Source organism: Camelus bactrianus, chromosome 11 (genome assembly GCF_048773025.1).
Source record: "Camelus bactrianus isolate YW-2024 breed Bactrian camel chromosome 11, ASM4877302v1, whole genome shotgun sequence".
In the NCBI taxonomy this organism is placed as follows: Eukaryota; Metazoa; Chordata; class Mammalia; order Artiodactyla; family Camelidae; genus Camelus; species Camelus bactrianus.
Window position 1 is genome coordinate 34,323,845 of NC_133549.1, and position 13,427 is coordinate 34,337,271.

Here is a 13,427-nt window from a genome sequence, read left to right on the forward strand (position 1 = left end):
TTCAGGATTGCTAGGTCTATTGCACCCTCTAGTGGCCGCAGAGAAGATTGTTCTTTTAAAAATCCTGGTTTGGCCAAGATTGCAACTTGGGTGTGTATGTGTATATATATATATATATATATATAGACACACATATATATATATAGACACACATATATATATATATAGACACACATATATATAGACACACATATATATATACACACACACACACATATATATATATATACACATATATATATATATATATATATATACACACATCACCCTTGAGTTTAAAAAATAACCAAAGTGCCTTTATGTGTTTTCTGCCTATGTCAACAAAACAAAACAAAAAACAAAAGCCAAAACCTAATGTTTAGAAAAGCCAGTGCTGTCACAACTTAATCCATGGTTCTCTACTTCCTGTGAATGAAAATACTAATCAATAGAGGAAAAGTCACAGGCGACATTATCTCTCATGCTATGTGGGCTCTCGAGTGAGAACTGAAGGTAATCGTCTGTTGCTTTGTGAAAGGGAATTTTGAAATGAGCATCTTTCTAAAACAGCAATTTTTCACCAAAGGGTTATTTACAAGCTAAGGTAATAATTAAATATGCCCAAGACTATGAATCTATTCTCTGCCCAAACCCTTCATTTTTATAATGGGTAATTACAGTAAAAACTTCAATTAACCAGAACCCTCAATTAACATGACTTCCCCTCTTGAACTCTATTTTTAGGACAAAATGGGGAAAAAAATCACAAGAAATTATTATTGTGAGGGATTTAGTCTGAAAATATTCTAGGCTGGATTATGCTATGTTAAGTGAAAAAAACAAACAAGCAAAACTCTGAATCAAATTACATTTACACTATGATAACCAACATATAGGAAACACATACATAACTGAACAAGAGCTGGAAGGGAATAAAATAGTTTTTGAATGTTAATGTCGGAAAATTGTAACCTACTTTCCATTCTTCCACTATCTTCTTTATTATTACATTGTTATTTAAATAAAAATCAAAGACAAGGTAATGTATAAACTCAGCATATATTCTGTAACAGTTTCTAGTCCACATCCACAGATCTGAACAGTAGCAATGAGACAGAGAATCAGAATTCTAAGTCCTTCAAAGATCTTCAGATGTCAGAGAAATAGCTAAGGGTGCCACATTCTATCAAGACAAAGATAGGTCACTTAGGAAATATTTACTCCAAAATGAGCTGAAACAAGAAGGGTTTTAAATAGTTTTCAACTAATTTGAAAATAAAGGTATCAGGTCCTTATTCAGAAGCGTCAATCTTACGCAAAATCTCACTGCAGCATAAAACTCAACAGTCTACAGAGTAATTCAGGATAAGTAACCACCCCTGAATTGAAAGCTCATGATATCAAATCCATCTATTTAAAATACTGTTTATTTGTGATTTTACATTAATTAGCATTACATCTAAGAGCAATATCAGATAACATTTATACATTTTCCACAGGACACAGAGGTTCATTGGCTCATTCTTTATGCCAAAGCAAGTAAATAGAGGCATTAGCAAAAGGTGCAAATAGTTCACTGTTGCGTTTAAAAAATATTTATGCGCATTGCATTCATTTAAGATATATATATTTTTAAAAAGTTATGGAAAAGCATAGTTCACAGGTTACTGTTTCTACATACATTGTAATACAATATAAATGATGTAGAACATAAAAGAATCCTCAAATACAGAATTAAGCAACTGAAAGTTTCCACTAAGATTAAAACACTGATTCCAGTAGTTAGTGAGTGAGATCTAGAATGAACTTTCTAGGCTCTGTTTCAACTTTGCATCATCTTAGACACACCGTCAAACAGAACCAGCCCCAGAAAACACTATAATCAATGTAATTTTTTACACGCCAATTCATCTTTCAGAAATACTTTGGATTATTTTTACCCACTGTTTTGGATCACTGATTTTACATTGATTTGTGACATCACTTGGGTGAAGGGGAAAAAACTATATTAAGTCTAGGTTTAAATTTGTATTTACATTAGAAAGAAAGTTAACTGAGAAGATAAGAAAAATTTATAAAAATCAAGAAGTGGTAGTTTTCTCATGGTGGGGGGGGGGATTAGACCCACTGATTTCTTCTTGGGCTGCATGCTAAAAATACGTAAGTGAAAAGGATTTGACCCTTTTAAACTTCAAATATCAACTAAGAAATATAACGATTTTGGCAGAGAAGCAGAATTTTTGAAATTTGGGACATGTTTCAAATAAATTATGCTTCAAATCCTATCATGACTATGAGTCATTATCAAACTAGAATTCTTCTCATGACATCTCTTTTGCTCCCTTCATTTTACACTTTCTCTTTCTTTTCCTTTTCATTTGGTTACCTTGTGAGAGCTTCTTCATTCATAGCAATACTAAGAGAAAAATACATCATAAGGTTCAAATATGAATCTTATTATGCCTTTACATGCTCTAATCCCCTTTTGATACCAAGTCCCAGGGTTTTTGAATTATATTTAAGTATACTTAGTACCAAGCAGCCTCAAACATGCTCTACTGTTAAATGATTGGCTAATGTGCTTATGACACTTTTATACTGAATGGTATACAAACATCTCAACATACAAAAGTCATTTTTGCCAGAGTTAAACTAAATAACCCACGTTATGTGTATAAAATCCCCTTTGTTGAAAAATAAGGGGCTTTCTAAACTAATAAAAAAGGAATTTTTCAAAAATTATAGTTTACTAAAATGACCTTTTTTTTTTTTTGGCAAAGTTACTTCAGGTGAGGAATTTTATACTATGAATAAAATTCCAAATGAATCTTTTCTTAAATTTAAAAAAAACATGTGCCAGTGTATACTAATGCTATAGATTCTTATCTTAGAAGCTTTTAAAGCATTCTGTTAATGCCCATTGAAACAATGGGAACCCAAAAGGTACAGTCAATAATCATGGTAAAAAACTATAATCTGATTACCAAGTGAAGAAGGTGCTGAGAAACAAAAATTCTCTCACTTGTTCACTGGTAATTTCTTTCCAACAGATATTTCGTAGAAGGCCTGAAGTAATTCAGACAGATAATCTGTTTTTGGTGATTATAATACTTCATGAGGGCAGAGCTAATTAAAACTAGCAATTGTTTAAAAATTCCAAACTTTTTTTGGACATGTAAAATGAGAGATGAATTTGAAAGTGTTTTTCATAATGTTTTTCTTTTAGTATAAAACCTCTTTCCAGTTCTTAAAAGTCCAGTTTGCTGCATACCCCCAATCTGATCTACCACTGCATATTAATAATCAACTTAAATGTGGTTTTTAAATGTGCAATGTCACATTGTAATAATAATAATTATAAAATGACTTTATTTAGGCTTCAACCTTCTCCTTTTTTTTGTTCTTTTTCAGAAAAGAAGGAGTGCGGAATTTCTTCTTTTTCTTGGATGGTGATTTTGAAGGTGAGCCTTCAGGTGACATGACTTCTTCAATTTTTTCTGGAGACTTAATGGTAATCTCGATGTTTTCTATGGTGGTGCTTGTAGTCAACCTACTCACTCGCTGAGCAAGCTCCTCCTCAACACTATGCACATCATCCTTGCCGTTCACTATCAGGACAGGCATGTCCATGGAGATGAAGCTCTTGGAAAATAGCTCATCGTTTTCTACAAAAAGGGATTTAAAAAAAATTATTTTATATGGTCAATATCTTTGCTTTATTCCATAAAACAGAAGTGTCTAAGCAATGTACTAAGGCATTACTTTAATTCCAATAAAGGTAGACCATTATTTTGATAGACTATGGTCCTACTAGCATGAAGCTAATGTTCTTAAGTAGTATAAAAGTTGTAAAGACCACAGAATGAAGGCTACATAAGTCTGGTTTGATGACGTGATAGTCATTGTAAAGCAAGTCAGTATAAATGAGGAAGACAACATACATATATTTCTCTTTAATTCTGCAGTCATTTTGCAATCAAAACTGAAACAGATTTCATGCTTCTGACTGGAAGACATACGACAAGCCGATTTTAATTTCACAAATTCTTAAGAACTACAGGTAGCCAAAATCCAGATTAAGGCAAATCAATATAAATGCTGATCAAAAGTAGCACCCCATTTAATAAGAAATAACATTATCGGGAGCTTTAAGTAAAATCCATGGCAAACTTACTGCAGTCAGGTGTTCATTTCTTTACATGAAAACAAATGACAGAGGGACAAACTCTAAAGACTGACTCGGTGAAAGCTGTGGGAAATCACATTGAATACCTTCTAATTTTTCAGGGATATTTTGCGGTGACTGAGTTTGAGACTGAATTTGTGAAACAGATGAAGCGTCATCTGAGAGTAATTCCTGCTCAGCATCTGTCGGATAAGAGTTTAGTTAAAAGCCATGCAAAACAAAGAAGCATAAGATTTCAGGGAGGTTAATGCTACATCGAATGTCTGCACACACAGGGATGATAAACTCTCCAGCAATGAGCTGAGCATGCTAACAGTTATCCCACATATTGGTAACTATGCACCAAGAGGAGGTTAATGGGTTAATATTTCTGGCTGCTAACAGTAATTTCACATACATGCTTTTAAGGAAGCATGGTTGCTGGCAGCCCAGGCAAATAATATGTATGCATTTAGCTTTTGCTAGTGTTAGAAAACCAAAATGTATCGAGCAGCCAAATGGAGAGAAACATGAAAGCCTCACCAATGATGCTACGTTAATGAGGCAGAATGTCTCACTGAATTTTTGAACAATATCCAATTAGTGACTCCTGTCAGAGCAATATTAGTGAGCTAACTCAGGTCATAATGAATGTGGAAGAAACTATTTATAAAGTTATATATAAAAGGCGATGGTTCTGTTGTGCAATATTTGTTACCTGGCATCTTTAGGCTTTCAAAAAATAAGAGATTGAAGAGGACATTTTACAAAATACAAAAATGAAGTTTCCAACCTTATGTTAGAACAAATTCAATATCACTTAGAACACTTAGTGTAATTACATTGATGAGTCAGGATGGCTCCCTTTTGTGCTAAAGACACTGACACACCGATAAAAACTATTCCCTGGATGATTCAGATGTCACTAGTTCTTTCTATATGGTAACTAACGGGGACAAAGATTCTTTAATTATTGGTTCTGTTTTGCTTCGGGTAAAAATTTCAACTGCATGTTATGGATGCTCTAAAGCAGAGACTGTTACTCTCTTTTGGGGTCATAGACTTCTTGTCCTCCACCTTGAACCCTTCTTTCCTCAAATGTATATCATACAAGATTAAGCATGTATTTTTCAGATGGCTCATGGACTGTCTGAAGCTTATTCAAAAACTCAAAATTGAGAACCCTTCTTATAAAGAATCTCTTATTCTTGAGAAAAAGGAAGCTAGTATTGAATTGGCCAGGGCATTTTCATGAACAATTCTTAAATATAACCCTGACTTAGGGTTCTGAACTCAGAAAAATGCAATCTCACTAGAGTACCCATGTGCTTAAGGAAAGTCACATAAAAACAAGCAATTTGCTCTATATTTATAAATTATAATATTGGCACCTTGAGATATCCAGAAAAAGTAGAGATGTTTACAAAGCATTAAAGCAATATACTTGTAAATCTATTATTGTGTCAAAGTAAAAATTTTTAAAAAGACACATATTCTGAGATGTTTAAATCTATTAATGTATCTACACTTTCTTTAGCTGGGGATTTCACTTTACTATAGAAGAGTGAAACTTTTTGTTAGCTATCAGATGCTTTCTGAGGAAAACAGTCTTCTCCTCATGTTAACATACATGGTCTGTGGTAGCTCTTTGCATTTTAGTCCTATCTATACTCAAGTAAGGACTGGGAGAGAGGACATGGAACAACTGACTGTAAAAGGAACGTTAAAAAAAACAACAAAACACTGACTGCCTTCTATTCTCCAACTTGAGGGGCTCTGTGGCCAGGAGTGTAGTTATCCTGGGCTTAATCTCAGCATGAACTAACCTTCCAGGCCTTGCTGTTTACGCTCGATTGTCTTCTTATACTCCTCAAGCTCTCCTTCTGTGAGATGGCTGAAGGGGTTGGGGGGAGCTGGGGGGCTGTGATCATCATCTTCAAACTGCATGGTCTGGAGAAGAAAAACAATGACTTGTTACCAAGAGTCTAACTTATGTCTATATATTTATTTATATGGATATTTACATATATATACACAAATTCATACACACACACAAATGTATATATGATGTTTGTGACACTCCACCTCATAACAATCATAAGAAATGATAAAGCAATGTGCTTTGTTTAAAACACACGTATCAGATTAATGCTTTTAGACTACTGATCCAATGGACTAAAACTGCCAGTGATGTTTCCTCAAATGAGCCTGCATAGGTCAATTTTAATAACTCTTAAAAAGGAAAACACTAAGCCAAGTTCTAGAAAGCTTCATACAAGTAAGAAATATCTTAAAAAACCAAGAATTTCAAAAAGCCTTTTTAAAAAAGCCTCAGAAAAATAAAGCTGTACCAAAAGAACTTTAAATTTGCTATGAAAATAAACTTGTACCTATTTGCTCTAGGAAAGAAATTAATGAGACTTTCAGTTAAACCTGGCAGATTGAACCCATGCGTTTAAAAAAATTCCTCCCTAAACCCTACTAAAATGATAGTAAAGAAACAACAACAAAAATGGTATAAACTTTTAAGGACAAAAAAATGGAAGAGGAGACAACCGAGGATGAGAAATGATAGCACACTGTTGGAAGATGGAAAGCAGGTGGAAGAGTGAGTGGCAGAGCTGAGAAAACTGAAGCCTCAGCCCTGCAAAGAAGGATGCAAAGGAGAAGCGTGCTCATCTGCCCTGCAGAGGTCTGGTAAGGCTCAGTAACTAGAGGCATCAGGAAAGACAAAAGGCGGTGGTGAAGAAAAGCTAAAAAGAGGGACAAGTTAAGAGTCTGAATAAGGGACAGACAGATTCTCAGGTCCCCTTTCCTGGTCCACACAGCTGAGCAATTACCTCTCCCTCTTCTCTGTGGAAGATCAGAGGCTTATTCTTCAGAGCAACTGATTAAGGGATACAAAACACAGCTGAAGGCTCTCAGAATGATAGTGGGAGACTGGCAGGAGAGTGGAGAATTCTCCAGGTAAGTTAAATGGGCCCAGATAAAAGAATCACAGACACTAACATTTGGGGATTCTTCAAAGAAACAACTCGGTGCACATTCAGTCACTCTACAGTGGAGCTCACCAGTTCCCAAGCGCTGCACACACCCAGGGCTTCTGATTGACTTTCAGTGTCTCTCTCTTTCTTTTTTTTTTTTTTTTTTTTTTTTTTTTTGGTGGGGGTAGGTAATTAGGTTTATTTATTTATTCTTAGAGGAGGTACTGGAGATTGAACCCAGGACCTTATGCATGCTAAGCGTGTGCTCTACAACTTGAGCTATATCCTCCCCTGTAGTGTCTTATTATTAAATACAGACAGACTACCACGGATTTCTAGACACTTGAGGAAAGTTTCCAACATGGAAGAGACCAGAATTAAGAAGAAAAAGGGGCTCAGAAGAAACAGACAATAAAGGGAGCCAAGAAAATGTAAAATTGATTTCCTTAGGGCTATAAGAGAAAATATTGTGTCCAGAAAGACCAGGATGTTACTTTTTAAAAAAAGAATATTCAGAGAATAAGAAGCCTTAAAAATTAAAAAAAAAAAATCAAAATAGAAAATGAAATCGAAGCCTTGGAAAATAAAGGTAAGCAAATCTCCCAGAAAGTAGGATTAAAAGACAAAGATGGAAAGTAGAAACGAAAACAAAATCAGAGGCTCAAAGTGATCCAACTAATAGTGTATCCAGACGGAAAAAGACTACTTACTGAAGAAATATTTTAAAAAGAATTGAAGGACATAAATTTGCAGACTGAAAAGGGTTACTACATGGTAAAAACAAAGACTAAAAAGAAATCTGCAAATCATAAAATTTCAGAACAGCAGGAATGTAGAAAAAGTCTAAAAGAAAAAGAGTCCTATACAAAGGTACCTGAATCACAATACTGTCCTCCTTCTCAACAGTAATATGGAGGTAGGGGGCAATCGGGTAATGCTTTTCATATTATTTGTAAAGGAAAATTCTGTATCATTACATGCACATTTGAAGGCAGAATACCAGGCCTTCTGACTGTTACCTCCTATGTATCCTTTCTTAGAAAGCTATTAGAGGATGCGCCCAATGATAAAGGAGCAAATCAAGAAAGTGGAAGACATTCAGTGCAGGAAATGGACACTGCACAGGTGAGGAGCACAGGATCCTCGGGATGGGCCTGTTCATCTGGCCTAGAGAGCAGCGAGCCCAGACCTGGACCAGAATGACAGAAGGCTGGAGCTGAGAGATTACCTGCTATCTTTGATCCCATGGAATATAATATTAAGAAAAGTTTGGGAAGAACTAAGCCAATGTAACCCACATACTAAGTCAATGAAAAAAGCAGGCAACTTTTTCTCCAGGGGGAGAAAAGCTGTATAAGAAAGGAAATGTCATCCTGGGATACTACCTGGCTCAGCAGGAAACGTTTAAATACAAATGCGGAAAGCTGATTAGACAAAGCATTGTGATACAGCCTCACTGGGAGAATGAAAGAGGGAAGCCTTGTGTAAACAGGCTAAAATCCTCATCATCCATGGAGAGGTCACTACGGTCTTTCATTAATTCTAGGATGCACTTTCCCCCCAGTATTTTCCAATCTCTCAAATTGGGGTTCTTCTTATAATTGATGGCTTCCTACCATTATAATTATCAGAGACTTTTTTCTCTTTTAGTGATAACATAAAATAATGGTACTTAACAAGAAAAGGCAGAATAAAGATGCTCTTTAGAAACAAAGATAAACGCTAGAAGAAAAGTCCTTGTCCTTAGAAACTGGAAATTGAAGATGACATTTTAACTCTTGTGGATTATTTGACTTTTAGGCTTGTGCTTATATTAACTTTAGTAAAAACAAATACTCATATTTAAAAAGCAAAGAAGTTAAGTGAAAACAAAAATCATATTGCTTCACAGACTTACAGAAGGAGGCTTATCCACAACAATTCCAGCAAGCAACTGAGATTGTGGTCCTGCTGTTTTCAAGTCATATCGATTTTGTTCTCGAATCTGAATTGAAAAACAGTATCAACAAATTTTTGGGAGCAACTCTGCAGGTGACCTCTGGCTTACTATTCAACCACCCCGGAGTAAGAGTCTCTTTAATTCCCCCTCCATAAGGCCCTTTTACCATCCTAACAACTCACATTAATCTCCACCACTCTTCCTGATGTATGATTTCCTACTGTCTTACATTGTTACAGAACCACATTTTTCACTAATACAGCAGAAATATGTTTACTACCTCTTCCCCATATAGCCCTCTCACCGTAACTAGCAGAGCTGGAGGTATTCAATACAAGCTAAAATTAATTAGAATTACATGAGGTCTTGGGTTCAATCCCCGGTACCTCCATTAAAAAGGTAAATAAACAAACCTAATTACCTATCAGCCCCCCCCCACAAAAAAAAGAACTTTAAAATTATACAGAATTAAATTTCAAATTCTGTATTCAAAACCTTAAGCTTGGTATTAGTCAGATTCAATCACTAGTGATTTAAACATAAAGCACCATAAACATGCCTCCTCTAGCCACAGAAGACCACTTCTTACCTTATTTCTCTTTTCTAGTACTTCATTCGGGTTTGTGTTTAAGGGAACAAACTGATTTGGATCTTCAATTTTGATAGGTGTTCCACTGCTAACTTTAGAAGAGTCCTCCGCTTTCATCCACTAAAGAATCAAAAATTTTCTAGAATGAAGCTTTGTGTTAAGAGAAATATGGTCGGTTCTTGACAACTGTTTATTGACTCATGGAGGGGGGCATACACTGCCAATATGTTAAAGAATTTCACTAAGCAGTATCTAAGTGGTCAATTAGTGTACGTGTGTCTCATGTTAGTTAGAATCAGCATTCACTTAAAAACAAATGTCATTACTATTCACGTGAATACTCAATTATTCTTCTACTTAAGTTTTTTCTCCTTTTGGCATTTTAAATACGTTGGTGAGAGTATTTCAAGCGTAGATCTAGAGCTTGATCTCACATTAACTCACATCCAGAGTTGCCACCTACATTGAAGTTTCATCAAGTGATGACGACTAAGAAGTTACCAAAGAGGACTCAAGAAATCTCTTAAGACTTAGTTTTCCAGACTTCACTTTTCATATTTGGCTGACACAATGGGCCAAGGCCCTGACCAGCATTTTATAAAGGGGATAATCTAGCAGTCATTTGTAGTAAAATGGCAACACAGGGTGAAAGGGGTAATTCTTCTCATTTACCCCACATTATATTCCTTTAAGAAAGTCAGTATTCATCAAGATTAATGATGGCTGGCCATCAGCCTCTGTCAATAAAATTAATTCTGGGAAACTTATGTTCTTTTACTAAGAGATAAGAAATTATACAGACCAAGGAAAAACACTGATGCCTAGGCATTTCCATATAGAATATTACTGATTTATATGATAGGATGAACTAATTTTGAGTACCTAGAGAATATTTGGTGATAAACACTCCAAAATTAAACCAAATCTGAAGCAAAATGCTATAAAAGAGAAACCATATAGGATCTTGCCTAAGGGTAGCTATGTGCAGTAATTCAGGAGATTTGGCACCATTAGGTGTTGATAACTTTTATAGTTCTGACTCATGGGTGCCATATAAACTACAAAGCAGTACCATGTAATACGGGTAAAATTGGGCTCCAGGGTCAGACTGCCTGCATCCAGACTCTGCTTTTACCATTCACAAATGATTAACTAACCGTTTAATCATTTGTTTTGCTCACCTATAAAATGGAGAGGAAAAACAGCATCCTTTCCATACTAGGATTAAATGTGATATTCATACGTATGGCACTTAGAACAAAGTGCCTCGCACAAAGGTTACCTGATAAAGTTACAGTGCATTACTGTTAATTTGTATTTTACTTTCCCAATATTTTCAGAACATCCAATTCATCAGTAACCAGGCAAAGTATTTAGTAAAGGCAAACCATGAGAAAGAGGGGCATACTGTGATTTTGGTCCTGGGGCTGGTTTCCCCGTTCCGAGACTCCTCAGGGACATTCACTTTCATGTAAGTATTTGGTGAGTTCAGCCATCTTGTTTTCTCACGCTGCTGCCTCTGTGCCATGTATTTCAGAGGAGACAGTGGCACTGTATCATCTTCAAAGGAAAAGGCAGTCACAGTCGCTGGGATTTCCACATCACTCTTGTGCCTAGGCTTTTCTCGAATGAGAGGATGCCTGTAAGCGTAGCCTGTTCTGTATCCCTAGGGGAGGGAAAAACCACATTTGAAATAATCAAACTGTACCAAGCACACCATTTGGAGTATAATTCTTTAAACAAATGCTTCAACGAGACTCCTTTACTGAAAAACAAATAAAGGGGAAAACATCCTTCCAAACTCCACATAACCTCCACATAATACTAGAGTTGAAATTAAGCAAATTTCAAGATCTGGTTAAAACTGATTCCAGCTGACAGAAATTTCCACTCACATAACCATTCCTGACAAAGGTAATTTCAAAACTGCTGGCTGGAAACATTTTTTCTAGCTATAAACTGGTTTTCTGGAGGCCGAATCTCAGTGCTCATTTAAGTCTTTGTTCCTGGGTCTGAAGGCAATCTGCCTTCCGACTCTTAGTGGAAGAGGGTAACTCTAAGATAGGACAACATGTACAGGTTTCACTGTTTCTTAAAAATGTGGTAAAATTACACTGAATTCATCCTGGGGTCAAACTCTGCTCCCAGAGGAGTAAGGAACATGTTCCCAAACCAAAGGGACATGGAAACAGCTGCTCTTGAGTCTGAAAACACAAAACCCAAGTTTATGTTCAATTTTCCACCTACCAAATTATCCAGAGTCCTCATCAGTCCTTCAAACTCAATCTCGCCAACCTTCCATTTTTGATGGGAAGCCATATTCACTCCTCCTCCTCCAGCGGCTGCTACGGTGTGGGTGAAAGTTTTGTACTTCTGAAGATCCAGGACAAGCAGATTGTCCACCCCACCTGCCCCTGCTAATGCCCGCACCTGTAAGCAATGGCACAATATAGACGCACAGGATGTAAAGACCAGAATTAGTATTTCACTTTTAAAAAAGCACAAGTTTGATTCAGCAGATATTTGTAATTCTTGTTCAGGATACTAACAAAGAAATACACTTGTGAAAGCAGGCAGCTAAAGTGTCTTATCCACCTATCTGAAAAGACACCTTCCAGGACTCTCAAAAATCCTGATGGAAAACACATTTAGAGGCATACCTTTTAATATTTCAAGAAACCGAATTCTCTTGACAAATTTTAAAGTTCTTTTCTTGTAGTTTTCCCATGGCAATCCAGCTAATACTTTGGCTGAAAGTTATAATTTTAAAGGAATATAAACACTATATTGTAAATTTAAGGATATTTAGGCAGAAGAAGTCAGCTAGTTATCTTAATTTAATTTAGCTCTTTATAGCCTCATTTGAGAAGGAGTGACAATTAAAACACAAAAGAAAAAAAAACATTGGTTGTTAGGACAAGTTAAAGTTGGTAGGAAAAGTTTTTTCCCCCTTTTTGGTGGCCCTTCCATAAACTCAGATTATTACCATTTGCTTCAAAAGAATCTGCTTAATTTTCTTAAAGAGGAAAATCAGGGCTGTTAAATACATTCAGCTTCTCTGGGGAAAAAGTGGTTAACAAATACCTAATCCATTATAACAAGGAGGCCGAGACTGAGGCTCTGGACTCTCTGGAAATTGCATGAGTTCATAAAACTTCTGGCGCTGCTCTTAAACTTTTTCTAAAAGTGGCCACAACACATCTGATCTTTGATAACTGGCGATCACCTTTGTTTCTCAATTAGCACCATACCACTGGAGGGTGAAAATGGGGAAATGCAACTGTATCATCTTAAAAAAGTAGGATTATGGGGAAAATGAAGTTTACGAGGCACTTAGGTTTGGTGTGTGTGTCTGTATGCGAAGTTTAATTTTCTTTCCTCCTGTTTTTAATTCAAGAGGTACCTGAGTTGACCCTTTTTATTCAAGTGAAGCAGAACTTCTCTTAAAAGATAAAATAAAGTAAAACGCCACCAACTGATAGAACTTTGGAAATAAGTAAACATAAAACCCAAGTAAACAAATAACAAAGAAAAAGAAAGGGGGGGGAGGTAAACAATATTTCTTACCTGAATCTCACAGGCTATCTGCACATTAAAAACGTAATGAAAAGCCTCCTCGACTGTTTCTCCAAGTGCCACCACACCATGGTTTCTGAGTACCAGCACCTAAAATAGAATCCCAAAGCAATCCCTTTAAATAACTGGCATAGCTCACACTGCTTTCATCAACAGTAACAGCACCAAAATAGCTCCTTAGATAGAAACTCTACT

At 36.0% G+C, this 13,427-nt stretch overlaps 1 protein-coding gene across 16 annotated transcripts in view; it reads right to left on the reverse strand.

The window, feature by feature from the left end:
* Nucleotides 1-1,388: 1,388 nt before the first annotated feature.
* ADD3 (adducin 3) overlaps nucleotides 1,389-13,427 on the reverse strand; it is a 116,465-nt gene continuing 104,426 nt past the window's right edge. For 15 of the 16 annotated variants that reach the window (XM_010969779.3, XM_045506631.2, XM_010969776.3 and 12 more), the window contains 8 exons: nucleotides 13,224-13,322; nucleotides 11,904-12,086; nucleotides 11,065-11,322; nucleotides 9,657-9,776; nucleotides 9,026-9,112; nucleotides 5,971-6,094; nucleotides 4,252-4,347; nucleotides 1,389-3,644 (listed from right to left, as the gene is read on the reverse strand). In XM_010969779.3, coding sequence (XP_010968081.1) covers nucleotides 3,352-3,644; nucleotides 4,252-4,347; nucleotides 5,971-6,094; nucleotides 9,026-9,112; nucleotides 9,657-9,776; nucleotides 11,065-11,322; nucleotides 11,904-12,086; nucleotides 13,224-13,322 — 1,260 coding nt within the window. In that variant the 3' untranslated portion in view covers nucleotides 1,389-3,351. The remainder of the gene's footprint in view (nucleotides 3,645-4,251; nucleotides 4,348-5,970; nucleotides 6,095-9,025; nucleotides 9,113-9,656; nucleotides 9,777-11,064; nucleotides 11,323-11,903; nucleotides 12,087-13,223; nucleotides 13,323-13,427) is intronic. The other variant, XM_074373658.1, reaches the window with a different exon arrangement.